The 19,279-nt window shown below is 32.2% G+C and overlaps 2 protein-coding genes and 1 long non-coding RNA gene across 5 annotated transcripts; 1 reads left to right on the top strand and 2 right to left on the bottom strand.

Annotated features, from left to right (window-relative positions):
• Window positions 1-1,001: 1,001 nt before the first annotated feature.
• Window positions 1,002-7,033, bottom strand: LOC114187871 (ABC transporter C family member 3-like). Of its 3 annotated transcripts, XR_003605361.1 has the most exons (11): window positions 4,757-7,021; window positions 4,514-4,600; window positions 3,758-4,408; window positions 3,432-3,596; window positions 2,929-3,223; window positions 2,613-2,827; window positions 2,203-2,508; window positions 2,061-2,124; window positions 1,723-1,962; window positions 1,287-1,505; window positions 1,002-1,167 (listed from the first exon to the last, which is right to left on the bottom strand). XR_003605361.1 is itself a non-coding variant. In XM_028076253.1 (10 exons), the coding sequence occupies exons 1-10, from the start codon at window positions 6,536-6,538 to the stop codon at window positions 1,393-1,395; spliced, it is 3,918 nt and encodes a 1,305-aa protein (XP_027932054.1). In that variant the 5' UTR covers window positions 6,539-7,021; the 3' UTR covers window positions 1,198-1,392. The 3 variants fall into 3 exon arrangements, 2 of the variants coding, with proteins under 2 accessions (XP_027932054.1, XP_027932055.1); XM_028076253.1 differs by lacking the exon at window positions 1,002-1,167 and having other exon boundaries at window positions 1,198-1,505; XM_028076254.1 differs by lacking the exons at window positions 1,002-1,167; window positions 1,287-1,505; window positions 1,723-1,962; ... (2 more) ...; window positions 2,613-2,827; window positions 2,929-3,223 and having other exon boundaries at window positions 3,488-3,596; window positions 3,697-4,408; window positions 4,757-7,033.
• A 2,527-nt stretch (window positions 7,034-9,560) lies between these two features.
• LOC114186747 lies at window positions 9,561-11,320 on the top strand. Its single transcript, XR_003605141.1, has 3 exons — window positions 9,561-9,744; window positions 9,858-9,927; window positions 11,153-11,320. It is a non-coding gene; the product is annotated as an uncharacterized LOC114186747 (long non-coding RNA).
• A 1,189-nt stretch (window positions 11,321-12,509) lies between these two features.
• LOC114187474 (golgin candidate 4-like) lies at window positions 12,510-17,083 on the bottom strand. Its single transcript, XM_028075736.1, has 7 exons — window positions 16,907-17,083; window positions 16,715-16,799; window positions 15,042-15,352; window positions 14,848-14,974; window positions 14,484-14,759; window positions 13,972-14,073; window positions 12,510-13,873 (listed from the first exon to the last, which is right to left on the bottom strand). Exons 2-7 carry the CDS (start codon window positions 16,760-16,762, stop codon window positions 12,779-12,781), a joined length of 1,959 nt encoding a protein of 652 aa, XP_027931537.1. The 5' UTR covers window positions 16,763-16,799; window positions 16,907-17,083; the 3' UTR covers window positions 12,510-12,778.
• Window positions 17,084-19,279: the final 2,196 nt, after the last annotated feature.

Raw genomic sequence — 19,279 nt, 5'->3', positions numbered from 1 at the left:
AAAATATGGGTGCAAAGTTAAAATTTGAAATTCAAGATCCAAAAAAATTGTGAAAAAAGGACTTTAATAGAGGAGTCTACCATAGTCTAACCTTTGAATTTTTGCATAGTGTACTATTTATATTTGTCTACATAGTCTACATTTTGTAAGTTTTGGTTGTTTACTATTTATATTTTGTTTGCAGTCTAACATTTTTATCTTTAAGAATCTACTATTTATATTTAGGTGTAATTAGTCGGATAATACTCACTTTTATTCGGATATGTCAGTTTGATACCCGCTTTTGAAAAGGTGTCAATTAGATTCCTTTGAGAAAAAAAGTATTAAAGTCATTAACGGTATCGATATTTAAAATGACTTACAAGAGTGAAAGGAACCTAATTGAGACATTTTTTCAAAAGTTGGGACTCGATTGACACATTTTTAAAAGCGATTACCAAACTGACATATCTGAAGAGAGTGAGTACTATCTGACTAATTAAACATTACATTTATATGCACGATCTATCATTTGTAGCTTTATATCGTTTACTCTTCACATTTTTTGTATCGTAGTCTACTCAATAATTTCTATATCGTCCATCATTTTTATTATTAGAGAATTAATTATTATATTTTTCTACATTTTTTACTCAATATTTCATTTAAAATTAAATTAAATTTCTTAATTTTAATTAACTAAATCTTAATATATTATTTAAAATATTAAAAACATATATAAATAATTTAAATACATTTTTATCATAAAATCGATTAAAATATTATTATTGAATTTTATAAAATAAAATTTATATTAAATTTAATTATACTTTTATAATTTTGAAATTCAATATCGCCGTGCGTTGCACGGGTAAAAGTACTAGTAGAAGAAACAATGAGGCTACACCCTTCTGCACAACTGCTGCTTCCTAGAGAATGCAAGGAAAAATGTGAGATCAATGGATATATATGACTTTCCTGCTGGGACAAGGATCATCTTCACTGCATTTTATTAAAAAATGTTTTCAAATAAACTAACAAAACTGAATTTTTTTTGTACGTTTGGAAAATGTATAGATGATAGGTGAAGATTTTAAAAGTGTTGAGCAAACAAAACTTGAGTTCATTTTAGGAGACCAGGTAATCGAGTCTTACAATCAGGTACTAAAATTGAACTTCGACAATAATCTGCATAACAATACACAAAATATGCATAAATTATCCGTGAGAAAAAAGTAATATTATTAGAGTGAGTCTCATACTAGTCTTGTTAGAGTAATAGGAAGTGTAACAACTGAAACCTTTACCTAAGTCCAGTAAGGTAGGGTACACTAGATGAAATGCAATGGTGACCAGACACCACAAAATTTGTATCATCATGAAGAACATATCTGGTTGGTGCCTAATTTCAATTTAATTTCCGAAACCAGAGTTTGACCTCTTTGTGTATTCTGCCACTAGTTGAGCTAGAGATGAAGATTTGTTCTTAAGAAGTTTCTTAGGTGAATCATATTCTTCTATCAACCCTGCAGATCAATATGAAGAGAAATCATATTCACATTTATCATGAGAAGAAAAGGAAAAATAGTGACAAATCAAGAAGGAAGTTAAATGATGCTGCATTTCAGATTTGATTATTGCGAGAAATAATCACGTTTAATTCAAAAGCTTTCACGACAAAAGTGATTATTTCTTTGGAAAAAGACTAAATAAGCATGAGGAAAGAGACAAAGTGATGCATACCTTGATTTAAAAATAGAACCATGTCACTGTCGATGATAGAAGTTATCCTATGAGCAATGGTAATGACTGTGCATTCTGAAAAATGTTGCTTAACTATTTGCTGAATAATATTATCTGTGGCTGTATCAACTGATGCTGTAGCTTCATCAAGCACCAAGATCTTGCTTTTCTTCAGTAGAACACGGCCTAGGCAGACCAACTGCCTTTGACCCATGCTCCAATTTTCTCCATTCTCAATCACTGCAAAAACTCGTAACAATAAGTAACACTTCCTTACTACATTTAGACATATAATTGAAACATGCTAAATCAATGTTCAAAGTTTTGAGAAGTCACACCTATGGAGTCCAGCTTCCCTTCTTTTTTCCTTACATCATCTCCCAGTTGGCACATATCTAGAGCCTGGAATGTTTCTTATTAGAAATTAGCATCCTGCACTAAATAGACAGGTTTCTCATAGTTTGAAAAAAACCAAATTACCTCCCAAATCTGTTCATCTGTGTACTCTTCCAATGGATCCAAGTTGGTTCTTACAGTCCCTTCAAACATCGTTGGATCTTGAGGAATAATGCTGAGTCTAGACCGCAAATCATGAATTCCAATCAAAGATATGTTAATGTTATCTATTAATATTTTTCCATCCATAGGTTCAATAAGTCGGAGAAGTGTTTGCACAAGAGTTGATTTTCCACTTCCTGTTCTTCCCACAATACCAGTTTTTGATCCAGCAGTAAAAGTGCAAGTAAGACCTCGTAAAACAATAGGCAAGTGAGGAGCATATCGAACCTGCATAACACAGCTCCTCATTACAGTTATATACCATAAGAAAACTAGAAAAATATAATTGCAGCCTTCAATTCACAAACAAATTGAAAACCATTGAAATGTACCTGTAAATCCTGGATATGAACCTCTCCAAATGATGGCCAAGAACAATCCGGTTGGTTATCTTTAATCACAAGAGGAGCTTCACTTGGGAGGGATGTGTACTGGAGTATTCTTTCAACAGATATAATTTTTTTCTCCAAGTCGCAAAGAAACCAGATTACTTTAGTTTGCACAGTATTTAGATTAAGTCCATATGTCACAGCCAATCCCGCAATGCCTTGGAAAAAATAATTGGAATGAAAGATGAATGAAGTTGGTTGCTTAGTTCATAAAAAAGTAACATATGAGCAGTGAATTTATGTCTTATGAAGTACTCACCAGGAGCAGTCATTGAATTTGGGAAAGATACCAAGAATACCAAACAGAAGGCAAATATGACAGTGGATAAAATATCCAATCGGAAATTCAACCATTCAATTGCAGTAGCACTGTATAGTTTGGGTTGGGAATATCTGTCTATCAACTTCATATTTATGTCATTAAATCTTGATTCTTGTTCAAAACTTCTTATGGTTGTTGATCCAGAAATTGTTTCAGAAAAATGTTGTATAACTGGAGCTTGACATGTACCAACCAATCGTGCCAATTCTCTTGCAGATGCCGAGTAGTACCGCTACATTCATTGAATCACTTTGTTAGCATATACAGTGGTAATCTTTGCACAATGATATCAATCAGATTCATAATTTTCTTCCCCTCAGAACTTCTGAGAAATGTGAAAAATTAAGTGCATTTCAAATACTTAATAAGAAGGAAAAAAATTCTGACAGCTGGTGTTAAGAGTCTTCAAATTATAAAGGTTGGATATTATCCAAAACTACCTGGTACCATATGCTAGCTGCCATGACAGGAATCAATACTATGAACACCTGCCATGCAGCTTGAGACATCACAATAACATTTCCCAATAGTTGAACCAGATTGAGAGTAATTCCCCATAATATATTTGCAATGTACATATCTAGTGAGCTTTGGTCTATTGAAGCCTGCAACAAATAGAAAAACTATGATTTTGTCAACAAGTACTTTCAATATGGTCATTTAAAAGAAATCAAACATTCGAAAACAATGCAATTAGCCATTTACATCAGCTGAAAAAGTCTCTTCAAATTAAACCAATGAAGAATATCAACGAATACCGACATACTCTGTTGAGGATTCGACCACTTGGGGTGGAATCAAAAAATGATATTGGTGCTCGAAAAATACAGAAATGCATTTTATCGAAGAGCACAGTGGCTGTCTTGTATCCAGCTATCACAGCAAGAAATGATCTAGCAAAGGTGAAAATGGAACTTCCAATTGCCAAAGCAACATAGACAACCAGGAGTGTAAAGCTTCCAATATCAGTTTCTGCTGTTGCTGAAACAGGAGTTGCTACAGTCATCCAATAATTGCTTGCAATCTGAAAACCCACAGTGAGTATCTGCGAAAGTAATATGAAGGGCACAAGAGCTCCTCCATAAGCTGTTGTGATGTATTTCCAGAACACTCTAAATCCAACTCTCCCCTTTTCTCGTTCTTCTTCTTGAACAAGTTGTCCTTTGGGCTCATCAGTGTCGTTTCGCTTATCATTTTCACCATGTATGTTTTCCACATTTTTCTCAAGTTCAAAATCACTTAACGAATTTGTTTTCTCTTCGGTGGTACTTGATGTTTTAAATGTTGGTCTTCTCTCTAAGGACTTAATTGAAGACAAAGCTGCTGTGTGTGCCCCTACAAGTTCCATAAAATCAGTGCCTGTCTTGAGAATGTCATTGTATTTTCCTGATTGAGTTATCCTTCCTTCTCTCATGACCTAGATTAGTTGTAAGCAAGATTAAAACACTGAGACAATAGTATAAATTGACCAAATGCAGATGTTTCAATTCTTGAATATGAAATTTATGATTCAATCACTCACCAATATTAGATCAGCATCAGGTAAGAACTCTACTTGATGTGTTACGTATATCACAGTTTTTGATTTTAAAAGGCCAAGCAAGCACTCCTGAAACAGTGTAGTGTAAATGCAAAATCAGATAACTCATGTAATGAACTGAATAGATGTAAAGTGTTAAAAAAGATTCAAAGATTGTATCGAGTATTTGGAAGTCTAAAATTACCTTACCAAGAAAAAAACTAGATTGCGCAGAAAAATATATACCTTAAAGAGATGAGATCCTGTATGAGCATCAACGGCACTGAAGGGATCATCAAAAAGATATATATCAGCATCTTGGTATATTGCACGGGCTATTTGCACTCTTTGCTTTTGTCCACCACTCAAATTGATTCCCTTCTCCCCAATAATTGTTTGATCACCAAATGGTAGAATCTCAAGGTCCTTTGTCAAGGAACATGCCTCTAGCACCTTCTCATACTTCTCACTGTCCATCTCTTTACCGAATAATATGTTGTCTTCTATCTTGCCACTCTGAATCCATGGTGATTGAGAAACATAAGCCTTTGTTCCACATATTTTCAATGTCCCAGATATCTTTGGTACTTCCCCAATGATACAAGAAAGTAAACTAGACTTGCCTGATCCAACAGTACCACATACAGCTACTCTCATGCCATGAAAAACATTGAGATTTATGTTTTTCAATGTTGGATTAGGAGAAGATAAATCCCATGAGAAGTTTCCATCCACTAAATCAATTGCTTTATCAGAACTTCCCCATGGAAGCTTCTGTACTATATCAGTCTGCAACTCCTCTAGTCGAAGAAATGATGCAATCCTATCCAAAGAAACTTTAGTTTGTGCAATCATAGAAATTGTGTCAGGAAGACTGTAGATGGGCATTTGAAGAATTCTGAATGTTGCAAGTGCTGACAACACCTTCCCTGATTCAAGTGGTATCCCCACAAAAATACAAGCACCAAACGTAACAACTGCAATAAAAGTTGGGGCGTTGTGGAAGATGAATCGAATAGTTGCAGTACCAGCAAGAAATTTCTTTAGCCACGTCTCCTCACTCTTTCTAATCTGAATAATCTTTGACAAGAACTTCATCTCCCATGCTTGCAGTTTTAGAATCCTCATATTCTTAAGGATCTCAGATGTAGCCTTCATTCTTTTATCTTTGAACTCCATTATCTTGCCTTGGAACTTTTCTTGCAATGATGCCACAGGATGGTTTAGCAACATCACAATTACAGTGGCAGCAAGAGCAGCTATTGAAGCAACACCAACACTTCTATAGAGAATTACCAGGGCCAAAGCAAGCTGCAAAACACACATCCATGGATCATGCATGTACCAACAGAATTCACCAATTCTCTCAGCATCGACAGTCATTAAGTTGATGATTTCCCCAGTACTACGAACCTCCTTTGATTGACAAGAAAGAGTCAAACCTTTAGCATAGATCATTGCCACCAACATGGATTGCATTCTAACCCCAACCTGCTGGAACCTAAACATCCAGTGCCTCTGTGAAAGACACTCCACAAGCTTTGCAGCAACAAAAGTCGCAGCCAAAACATAGCCTTCATTTTTAATCATGTATTCTCCATTGAGGTATTGAACAAGGATATCAATAAGAAAGGGTCCAACATAAGAAGCACACGCGTACAGGAATGCAAATAAACCTGATAAAAAGATCCCTTGCCATGTCGACAAGAATAAAACCTTGGCCAGCTTAAGAGTGGTCACATTCCTAACACTACCAAACTCTGACTCGACTTTGCTTCTAAAAGTTGGAAAAACCCCATAGGCACTGTCACCAGTAGCAAGAAGTGGGAGGTCCTCATGGTTTAAAGTCTTCTCATTTCCTAGTGTTATTAATGGAGTGATCCATGAAAAAGAAAGAACACTGAAAAATCCAGCATTTGAATATCGGGTCAAATTTTCATTTCCTCTAGTCTTAATAGGATCAGAATTGTTAATGGCACTAGAGTCACCATCCAAAAGAGGCTCTTCAAGAGGGGCAAGCTTGGCCATATTGCTAACAGAACATCCAATATAACACAGAAATAAATAAACCCGTAATAGTGGAATCTACGTCAGAAACAAGGCAATAACAAGACAACAAGAACTAAACACAAGTAACACAAAATTATGGACAAACATGGGAGTCCTGATCATATTTTCAAGGCCAAATCAGAAACTGTGGCAAACTCCTATGAACCATCATGTTTATACAAGTAAAAGTACCTAAGTAAGCATAAGACAAGGTTGAACACACGAATAACAAAGCCGCAAACAAGACTGTTTTTGTAATACAAAAGACCAGAACTTTATATTCCAATTCTTTCACTCTTTTCTGTGTGGTCGTTCACTTTCACTTTCTTTGATGACCATGGCTCGAGAAAGACGATTAACTAGACTATGTAGAGTGAAGCAGAGGAAAACTTGAGTTGGATGATGTACCATGGAAGAAGAGTAGCGAAAGAAGAGTGAAGACAGTAGAGCATGATGTGATATATGATAAATAACTATTATTAAAGAAACAGAACCAAGCAAACAAGAAGTTTCCCTTAGTGGGAAAACTTTTCTTGGTGAAGAGCAGTGTTTGACTTGTTGACGTTGCACCAAAGCAAGACTTCTTTAAAATCATCTTTAAATTAATGAATTATACAAATAGATTTTTTATTTATCAATTTAGCTGTGGGATTGTATTTTATTGATTTATGACACACTAATTTGAAATTAAAAAATAAATTCAACGCTTAAGAAGACGACTATTCATATGATTTTATTATTTTAAAAATATTTAAAGGAAAGATTGATATTTAATTATGGCTGAATTGTTATTTAAACTAACTAAAAAGAAGATAGCGAGTTGAAGTTGTAAACTAAGAAATTTAATTTCTAAAAGATCGTTGAGATTCGTGTGTCATTATACACTTTCGGGATATTATTTATGAAAAGCGACATAAAAACAGCAAACTATTCCTAGGTATTTAATGCTCAAGCTAATTCAATTTGTTTTGGAAAAATAGGATCACTTCCAAGTTAACCATTCACTTTTGGTGGAATAAAAATTCATTCTTATCTCAATCCTTTTATTCAATTTATATGTAATTTTCTTTGTTCTTGTATTTATCCTCACCAAAAAAATTATAATTGTATAAATATTATATAAAACTATAAGCTATAATCACTGCACAAAAGATCAAAAACTTATAAAAAAATAAAAATATTTAAATGTATGTCCTATAAATGTGTTAAGAAACTATAAACTAGAAATCAAAGATGGTTAGAAGACCATACGAGATAAATATGTACTTATTTATTTTCACCCTCAATATTTGATTTTAAAATTCAAATATTACATCTAGCCATACTCATATAATCACACTTGAGCAATGTATTTGTGATGAAAATTAGAATGATTTTAAACAATATTACGAAAATATCATCTTTACACGATAATATTTAGAGTTGAAACAACTTTTTTTTAATTAAAAGAAATATTAATCACAAAGGTGTAGGGAAAATTATGATTCTAATTATTAGAATCAATACGAGAGATATTATATCAATAATATTATTTTAATATGTTTGATATTATGTCGCGTATTATTTTTCATGTGTGCAACCATCATTATTTATCGTATTCAATGATGACTTTTTTACAAAGATTATGATTGTATTGTATTGTATTTATATAAACACAACATCTGATATACGATAGCACTACACTATTTCTCCATTCTATCTTTCTTTTCTTTCTCGATATAAAAAATGAGTACAAAGGAGCATTTGTCCATTCTATCTTTCTTTTCTTTCTAGATATAAAAAATGAGTACAAAGGATAATTCATACAATTTCAATATTTATGTTTAATCTTAACAAAAAAAAAAAACTTAGCTACAAAAAATAAAAGAGAAACAATTTTATGATCTATGAAGATTTCTCATTCACTTATTGAAGTTTGTCCTCTTCCCTTCGAAAAGTTTTTCTTTCTAGTGATAAATTATGTAATAATAAAAAGCTCTTTCTTCTATTTACAAAATTCCAAACACATTTGGATTAATGAAGTGGACTTGCACATATCCTTTCTTGAGAGGGAAAGTCTTGTCAAATTTGTTCTAAGTACCCCTTTTCCAATTTTTTATGTTTTTTTTTCTTTTTGAAAAATATTTTTTGACAAATTGTTTTTACAAATTTGACAAAATTTTCATAAAAAATAAATTATTTTTTTATTTTTTAATTAAAATGAAGTAATAAAGTAGTATCTTTTGTATTTAAATAAGTAGTTTGTAAAAGTTTGTTAAGAAAAATTTTGTTAAACAACCATTTTCTTTTTTATAATGCCAAATTAGATGGAAGAAAGTCAGAAAAATAAAAAATTTTCTCTAGAAATAAAGGAAGTGAAGGAAAAAAAGAAGTGTCTGCCTTATAAAGGGTTAACGTAACTCTACTTATCTTTGTCTAAAACATTCACCTCATTTCTTGTAGAAAATTCGGAAAAAACGTTCATGTGGATTTTTTTTTCTTTTATATATATATATATATATATATATATATATATATATATATATATATATATATATATATATATATTCATAGATATTTTTTAATATTATTATTTATATGTTTTTAATTTTAAATAAAATTATTTAAAATTAATTTTTTAGCATATAAATTTAGATAAAAAATATATATTAAAGTACCATTCAAATAAATTACACAACTAAATGTTAATTAAATAAATTTAGTCTTTTTCAAAAGACTGATTTATTTCAGTTGTACAAGAAAGTACAAGTTTAAAAAAATCAATCTTTTCAAAAAACAACTTAATCTCATAAATCTAAATAAGAAAATAAATATATAAAACCAAATTCAAAATAAGTGAACAAATAACGCATATTTACCTATTATATCATGACAGTCACATATGTCTAATTAATAAGTGAACAATTAAAAATGTGGACTCATTATCTAGAAATGTGAGACCCCTTTTATTTTATTCTATTCTGAGAAGGGGTTTAGGTCTATCCTTTTCGAGGGTCCAGAGTCGGCCCATGTTGAGGACTCCAAGACCCCCTTCCAGCCCTAACAGCTTTCATTTGTCTCCTTTTTTAAAATCAGTTTCATCCCCTTCTTCCAACTCTTGAGCAGCAACTCTGCTAGACACCAGTTTTGCCTCCCTGAACTAGTGAATTATCCTTATTCGGAATTGTCTGAACTCATATCTCCATGTAAGTTGCATTAAAACCTCATTTTCTTTTCGCTTGTCTTTGTTCCTAAGCTATGATTTCACGAAGTCTTTGTCAATGTCTCATTTTCGTACTTGTATATCCTTCTTTTTCAGCTTCTTAAGGTACTGTTGTGCTGTAGTGAGCCTTGTTAGAGCTTTCTTAAGCTACAGTCTTCTTTTCCAGGTAAGGGAAGCTAGGGTTTATGTTTTTTTAAGTTATTTTGCTTACTCCTGATCTGTTTTACGTTTCCGATGCTTGAATAATGTTGATGGTTGCATGAAATTGTATGGTATGTGTGTGTGTGTGTGGCTGAACAAGGTGTTACAGGTGCGAATAGGTGAGAAACCTGTTGATCTCGCCCAAGTGGGTGACCCTCGCCTAAGCGAGAGTAGCAGGAACTCACCCCTGGTTCCAGCTCGAATCGTCGCTTAGGCGACTAAATGTTTTTTTTTAGTGAGAAGTGGTCCCGTTTAGCGCGAGACGCTTTCATCTGAGCGAGGACTCGTTGGAACCTTGCAGCAACCACTGTTGAGCTTTCGCCTAGGCGAGAAGGGCTCGCTTAAGCGAAAGGACCCTTTCGCCTAAGCGAGGACCTTTAGCTTGGGCAAAAATTCCTCGCAGAAGTTGTTGTGTTGGCTGATGTGGCTCCATGTTTGTGTAAATTACTTTTCCTTGCTCACGGTATGTGGCCATGCTTGATATGTATGCTTGAATGGACTGAAATGAATGTGTTATTATGTATTGAGCCATGACTTGGTTGGGTTGGACATTGTATACATTTATAAAGTATGAGATTAAATGAAATCTCGTTATGTTGAGTATGAAATGGAAAACATGACTTGTTTGGTTGGTGGTGAATTGGCATGAGACTTGAATGATTGAGATGGCATGTGGAATTTGTTGGCAAAAGAGTTTCAAGGGAAACTCTTAGTGATGGTAGTTAGTGTATACCTTGATACAGGAGATCTCTAGATAAATGAAGGTATCCTGAACTCTAATAATCGTTCACGCTCACATAGAGCATAATGATTTATGTGGTGAGAATGACAGGAGGTCCTAGTCTTAGAACGTATTGGGCCTAAGACATTACAGGATTAACCCTGTGTGTGGTTGGGTGATAACCCCTTGTGTCTAAACTCTGCATAGTTTAGAAACCAACATATGTGCATACTTCCTTTAGAATTCTATATCAAGAGTATGATCTGGATATTGAGTCAAAGAGTCCTGCATTTGTTTGCTTCACATGATTTGGGAGCCTACTGCTTTGCTTGTTTATAACCCGTTTTATCATATGCTTGCTCAATAAGATGTTAAAAATATTTTACTCTAGCTTACCCTTCTATCTGTGTTCTGTGTTTTGTTTGGTTTTTCCTTTTTGCAATGATCACCAATTAATTTGTGTGAGCAGATGTGGAAACTCCTGGTGGTCATTCAGGTGATGGAGATGCAGCTAGTCTAGGCTTGGTCTTGTTGTTTTCATGCTTTTTGTCACTTGGGAGACAATTGTGTATTGTTACTTTGTAAATCCCCTGCTCTAAGAGAAACCTTTTGGACAACTGTTTCATTTTAATTTTGTTTTTATGGCATCGTGGTGTGTCTTAACTTTCTCCTCAATATATTTATGGATAACTACATCAGTGGATCCTCCCTACTCTTTGTTTGATGTTCTATTTTATATTATAATTATATAATGTTTAATTTTAGTAGATTTATTCTATTTAAAGGGATGTCATAATAAGTATCTATTAAAAAGAATCCATTTAATATATATACTTGTTAATAATTCATTCTAAAAAAATAATAATTATCTTGGTGTCCACTTAAACCCCATATATATATATATATATATATAACTTATTCTTAAAAGAAGACTACCTTAAAAATTGGATTTAATAATCACGTTTACCTATTCTCTTCCTAATAATCTGCTCTAAAGAAAACATCAAAAACTTAATTTGTTTAAAAGCGTGAATAGTAATAATGAAGCAGTACATATATCTTGACATGTCAATTCATAAACCACAGATTGGAGCATTACAAGCTTTTGGTTCGCGTTATTGGTGTGGTCCTACTAGTAATAATTGAAGTGTGAGACCTCTTCATTCATCCCATGAATCATAACTTTAAGATTTTAATTTTAAAATCCTTGTACTAAAATATATCACCATCGAATAGTCTCCGATAAAACTTTTAATTATAAAAAAATGTCTAATGTTTCAAAAGTTTCTAATTAAATAAATAAATTAAAAAAGTTTCCTTTATTATTTCTAGTCCATAATGTAATCATATTGAAATCCACAAATAGTAAAGTAGATTAAAATTATTAGAACTAAGATAATACCAATAGTTCATAAATAATAATTTACTTTAAGTATACCTTGACATATCGATTCATAAACTTATAAAAGTAATAACTACAATTTAAAATTTTATATTATATATTGAAATACATACTAAGTACTATATTTAAAATTGAAATTAACATAAATTTTAAAAAATTGATTTTTAATGTAATTTTTAAATTTTAATTTTATTTTCTAGCTTTGAAAATAAAATTAAAATGATTCGTTAATAGCATGTAGGTCAGATGAGGCCAATGAACCTTGCCGACCTAATATGTTAACATCAATTGATCAGCTTATTTAGGAATCTTTGTTTCTTTCAAATCCAATGCACATGCTTTGACTCTATTCTAAACCTCACAATTCAATATTTGTACGACCCACTCACTTTGTTTGTGTTGGATTCCACGTCTCTAAAACTCTTCAAAATGAAGTAGGTTTCTTGTGCTTTCTTTTTTCAAAACAACAGATATAATTGATGTAAAAGCAGAAGAAAAGTTTGTCCTTATTGATATCCTTCCAATTTCCTATCATTATTGGAAGGAAAGATAATCTAGTTGGGTCAACTACTTTTGCCTATCCTTAACATTTACATGTCATCCAAAACCCATGAAATTTAAGAAATCTTTCCTAAATTACTACTTTCATTTTCTCTAACTCCAAAATCAACCTATCCAAACATCATTACTGTCTCATCTTAGTTTTGACTTTCCTCTTGAGTGCATGGATATCATGGACTGATCATTGATGGTTTCCATCATCTGCCGAATCAATGCATTGTTCTCCTCTATAAGCTTCTCAGTATTTGAAACTTTGATCTGAAGCTCGTCTCTTTCTTTTCTTACTTCTTCCATGTCCCTCCTCAGTTCATCAAACTCTTGTTTTGTAATCAACTCCATTGATGAAGATGAACCATGTCTCTCAGTACTTGAAACTTTAGTCTTAATCTCATCTCTTTCTTTTCTTAGTTCTTCCATCTCCCACCTCAATTCATCAAACTCTTGTTTTGTAATCAACTCCATTGATGAGGATGAACCATGTCTCTCAGTAATTGAAACTTTGGTCTTAAGCCCATCTCTTTCTTTTCTTATTTCTTCCATCTCCCTCCTCAATTCATCAAACCCTTGTTTTGTAATCAACTCCATTGATGAAGATGAACCATGTCTCTCAGTATTTGAAACTTTAGTCTTAATCTCATCTCTTTCTTTTCTTAGCTCTTCCAATTCCCTCCTCAATTCATCAAACTCTTGTTTTGTAATCAACACCATTGATGAGGATGAACCATATCTCTCAGTATTTGAAACTTTGGTCTTAAGCCCATCTCTTTCTTTTCTTATTTCTTCCATCTCCCTCCTCAATTCATCAAACCCTTGTTTTGTAATCAACTCCTTTGATGAAGATGAATTATGCCTCTCGGTATTTGAAACTTTGGTCTGAAGCTCATCTCTTTCTTTTCTTACTTCTTCCATCTCCTTCCTCAGTTTATCAACCTCTTCTTTCGTAATCAACTCCATTGGTGAAGATGAACCATGATGGCATTGACCTCCTCTAACTTCAGTAGATTCTAGTCCAAGTTCACCAAACTCTTGTTTTATAATCAACATTGATGAAGATGAGACATGAGAGCATTGCCCTCCTCTAAATGCTGCAGATTTTTCTCCAAACCCATACACCTTTCCTCTCTTCGATCTAGCCACATCAGACCAGACATCCAACTCATTTGGTGGAGGCTTTCCTTGTGCCAGTGCACTTTTGGTCAGTTGTTTCATTGTGCGAGTAAAGGCCTCCTGCCATCATCAATATAAGCATAATGTTTTAGAACAATCCAAAATAGAATAGAATCCTCGTAAAATATTACATGATTGTAAATATTAGGGTTCATTACATTTAGATTTTTCGATCTGCTGTCCACCCATGTATTGTCCTTGTGTTGGTGCAGGCGACGATACAACTCCAATGGGGTAGGGACAACTCCAGTCTCTTTAATCTGACAAGGAACAAAGAACACAAGTTCAGAAGTTGCTTGATTTTAAAGTCATCTCTAAAGTTACTTATAAAGTTTGTTAAAAGTAAAGCATTGTTGCTTAACAAAATTTATCACTGAAAACAAAGGACCAAACATTGCTTAAGAAAAAAATCATGTTTTAAATGAGAATAGTTTGAGTATTAAGGTGGGATCGATTGTAAGACATACAAAATTAAGTAAACACTTAATTTAGTAACCTTAAAACATTGGAATTATTGCGTGTAGTGCTTAAATTTATTCCAGATCATAAGGCTTGCACAAATAGGAAAAACAATTAACTAAAAGACTATGCATTGTGGATGCAAAATGGCTTTTTTACACCAAGTCGTGAGATAAACAATATAATAAATCATATGTAGTAACAACTTTACCATATTAGCTCTATGCTGAGATGCAGAAATAGAGCCACCAGTGTGAGATGCTGCATAATTAGATGCTCGATTAGTTTTTGCTTGGGCACTCTTGCTTTTAAAATCTTCAGATTTCCAATGCTCACACAATTTCTCCCAGACTCCATCTTCAATCCAATTTGGTTTATCCAGTGTGGTTCGAGCCTTAACTAGTTTATTGGTCAACAATATTGAAGCTCTCTTTTGAAAATTCCGTTTTGCCCACCTGTAATCTGGCGGACTAATGGAAAACTTTGTCTATATATATATAAGTAAATAAGTTAGCTAAAATAGACTAAACATGCAAATACAATTTTTTTGTAGTCACCAACATATGAAATCTCACCAAAAACTCCTCAAACATCGCGTCTCTTGTTCTAGCTGGTATCTTCCTCCAAGATGGCCAAGGATCAGTATAATACCTTGTGATGATATCCCCAATCCCACTAGCAGCAAGTCGTGAAGGTAAAAATCTGCAAAGATTACATGTTAATGGATAGAAGTTTTTAAAATGTGAATACGTAACAAAATACAACATACCCTTGCCCATCAAGGTGTAGCATTGGCTTGTCATCATTGCTCTGTGTCTCTAATCCAACATCTGCCTCATTGATATGTCCTGCGTCTGAATTATCTGAATTTGTTGGTTGTGGAGTACACGGTGTGTGTACCCCTTGTATTGGAGATGGAGGTGCCACATCAAATGTTGAAGCGGATGCATCAGAAGAACCAGAAGAACTGGATACTGTTGTGTGTGATTCCAGAAATTGAGAGATCTTTCGTGGTCTACCACGCTTTTTTGTTGGATGACTGTTAGAAACTGTTCCGTTATTCTGATATTTCTCTGCCATCTACAATTATCACAAAAATTAACAATTTAGACTATGTGGAGAACATGACTATAAAGGGAAGAGATCATTATAAAACAAATAGCCAAACAATACAACTCAAAAAGCATAATATGTAGCTTTTATCATGTGTTAGGTTTAAAGGAATAACTTGAAAATGAATGAAGCCAAGCCAACATGCACAATAAAAACACATCCTAGACCCCACGTTCAGTGCATACACTAAAACCAGATAATTGAGTTGCAGGAGTAAATCATAGAGATCAATTTTAATAGTATTCAAAGACAATCCAGCAGAAATTGTACAGAGATGCAAGCTACCCATTAACTTCACAAGGTAGCTTGTTCCTAGCCAGCATGGCAAAATATATGAGGAAAATTATTCATAGTCTCAAAATTCAACAACAAGCAGTACATGGCATGCGTAAAGCAGACATGAAATAGAACATTAAAGAGCACAAACTTTATGAGTGATGGACTCACACCAGCATAATGAAAGAATTATAAAGACCACGTCATCAAAAGCAGCCAAAAGGCATATCAATCACCAGATTCATGCACAACAATTATATATATAAGTTTAAAAAAATCTTCCATATAGCAAGATAAAGAAGCAAAGTCCCCTTCAAAGTACCTCCTTAATCCAAACCTTTCCAATTTCAAACCAATTCGTATCCCCTTAAATCCTAGTTTCAATGTACTAATCCCATCAACACTTATATTCCTTTTTTATATTCAACTTGAACTATCTATCCCAAACAAAAATCAAGAGCTTTTTGCTAATTAAGAATTCATTGGGTTTACAAATCCATCATTACTACACCAAACAGAATAGGACAAAACTTACATTCAAATCAGTTAATAAGAAAACAGAGGATTAACAGAAACAAGTGTTATTAAAAAAGAGTTATTTTAGCCCCTACTGTCAGCAATAGTCAAGGTCACTGCATTCTCATAATGATGAATCCGTCCCCCAAATTTTAGAAAACACGTGAATATATTATCTCCTTTCTAAAATTTCAGCACAGTTATTTAAAATTAAAAGTGGCTAAATCCAGTGATCTCGTTTTCAAGTTTGAAGATCAGATTGATCGATACGTGCATGTTTGTATGCACGTTCGGATAACCTAGTACAAAGCACTTTAGGGCTTAAAGATACGTTTGGAGAATGACATTTTTGTGCGTATCTTTAGCCAAGAAGCACTTCTAAAAAGAAGAATCCAAACCTTCTATGCGTCCCTGGAGGGGATAAAAAAACAATTTTTTTTCCTTCAAAAAGACATGCAAACACAATGGTGATGATCACAGTGAATGGTGAAGACCCAAAAGAATAATATCCATGAAATACATAATAAACAACATTACCTGGCGCTTAGTTAACTTTTTGCTAGCGTTGCTCTTTCTCCTGGCCATATAAGAGTCGATTTCTTCCGCGTTACCCTTCCTGCTTCTGAAATGTCACACATTCATCAAGGTGAAAAAGAAAAGCACAAACACAAACTCAATATAGAGAATGGAAGAGAAAAAAAACAATTAAAGTATAGCACCGATTTTTACATGTTGGAATGTGAGAATGGGATAAGGGTGTTGCAAAGTACACCGAGTGAGTGAGTGAGTGAGAATTTGAAACGCCAATTTATTGGTTTTTATATAAAATGATGATTTGGGAATTTAATCACACAAAAACCGAGGAAAGCGGTGGCTACGATTCTTCCATACCAGCCTTCATTCCGGCATTCTTAAACGCTAAACTCCTTTCTTAAGTATTAAGAAAGAATTGGTTTTTTCATTTATTTATAATGATCCTCTTCTTTTTTTCTGAATTTTCAATGAATGAAAGCTAAATAATTTAGTTATTATTTTTTATAAAAAGTTTTGAAAAAAAAAAATCTAATTTATATGATTCAATTTTCATTTACTCGAGGGGTTTTAACTGGTATTTAGACCCGTGTGTACGGGTAGTTATTTTTTTCCTTTTTTTAATTTGTATTAAAACTAATATAATTATTATTATTATTATATTTATAAAAACAAAGTAATGAATGATGCGAGAACTAAAAAAAATGAGATATTTAATTTTGTAAATAGATTAGTGGGTCAGCTTGTCCCATCTCGTCTTTGGTCTCAGCAGGTTGCAGACTTATGCGGAGCAGGTCTGTGCGAGCCAACAGATTTAACATCTCAGTTTGTTTTGCATTTTTTTATGTGGGTCAGTCCATTTGACCCACTCCATATTGTCATCCCTAATCAGAATATCATCACCAAATAATATAATATTATATATTTAAAAAATATGTTGCATATGTGTTTAAGCTAATAACTAATAATACCAATAGATTATATTAGCAACAATGTTAATAATATTAATATTAATAATAATGATAAATAATATTTAGAGATGAATTTTTTTATTTTAAATTATAAAATTGATACGATTTACTTGGGATGTGTATACACGAATGTCATTGTTAAATATTATGAATAATTGTTATATGATTAAAATTTAATTTAAATTTTTGAGTTAAATATTATATTAAAATGAAATGATTATACATGAATCTTAATATTAAAATAAAATGTAGACATAATGTGCAATATGATCTCGTCAAAAATAAATATAACATAAAGTTGATTTTTTTTCAAATAAAACACACACATGTGTATATATATATATATATATATATATATATGAATAAAATTAACATAAAATGTAATCCCTATTAAAAAAGTTAGAGAAAGATAGATTTAAGGTTAAATTTTTTAAACAAAAAATACATATAAATATTGTTATTAATATAGACATTGAATTTATAATAACTAGTTATTGATGTGTACACATGATTATTTGTTTGGAATGGTAATATTAAGATTAACCTATAATATCTGGATATGAATTTATTTGTGTTGCATTATAAAATTGATATAATAATTTATTAGCAATGTGTATATTAGAATGAAATGTCAATCTATAGATTATTGTTCAAGTAAAATGGAAGCATACGACACACATATTTGATGTTAAAAGTTATAAATAGAAGTAATGTAGATATAGACGTATCTCAATTACTTATACTCTTTAATTGTTTTGTTGTTGATTTATCTCTACATCGAAGTAATTATTTGAAATTAAAAAAGTAATTACTAAAATTAGTAAAATGATTAAACTAAAAAATATTTTATTATTATTAATAATTATTTAAATTTAAAAAATAATAGTTAAGAGGATAAATTTATAAAAACAAAAGAGGAAACCAAAGATATGTATCATGTTATATATAGTTATAAATTATTGTTGTTAACATTAGCAATAGTATTAACATTGACATGAATAATTTTTGGCATAAACATTATTATTATTATTATTATTATTATTATAAGTGTTTTTTAATTAAAAAAAATGTTATTGTATTAAATACTTTTCCTAAATAAATTTTTAATCTTTTAAAAAAATTATAATTTAATAATTATTATTAATATTATTATTATTCTTAATGCTTAAATATATACTTTTTAAATTTATTTAGGTAAATATAATAATAATTATATTATTATTCTATAAATAAATAAAACTCGTGCATAGAGACGTCAAATTGGCCAAAGACATATGAGTTAACCCTAGCCCACTCCTTGTTAAGCATCCTATGAGGGGGGTCCTAAATGAGGAGACAAAAAAATCTTAACCTCCAAAACTCCCTCTCAAGTGGGTCAGGTCAGGACCAAGGTGCGTTTGGCCTACTAAAATGCTTTAACTAATTTTTACAAATGATATTTTGAGTTTGAATAAAAAATGGAGTGAAGCCGACTCGAATCAAAGGTTGAGATGAGCCTGTCCGGGTCCACAACCAAGACAGGCTGATCCAGACTCACATCTGATACAATTCGACATGGGTTAGCATGTGTCGACTGTCAAAAAGGACTAAGACGGTTTGG

The sequence above is a fragment of the Vigna unguiculata genome, chromosome 6, assembly GCF_004118075.2.
Source record: "Vigna unguiculata cultivar IT97K-499-35 chromosome 6, ASM411807v1, whole genome shotgun sequence".
Classification (NCBI taxonomy): Eukaryota; Viridiplantae; Streptophyta; class Magnoliopsida; order Fabales; family Fabaceae; genus Vigna; species Vigna unguiculata.
Note: the sequence above shows the minus strand (reverse complement) of the source record. Positions and strands in the feature narration are given on the sequence as shown.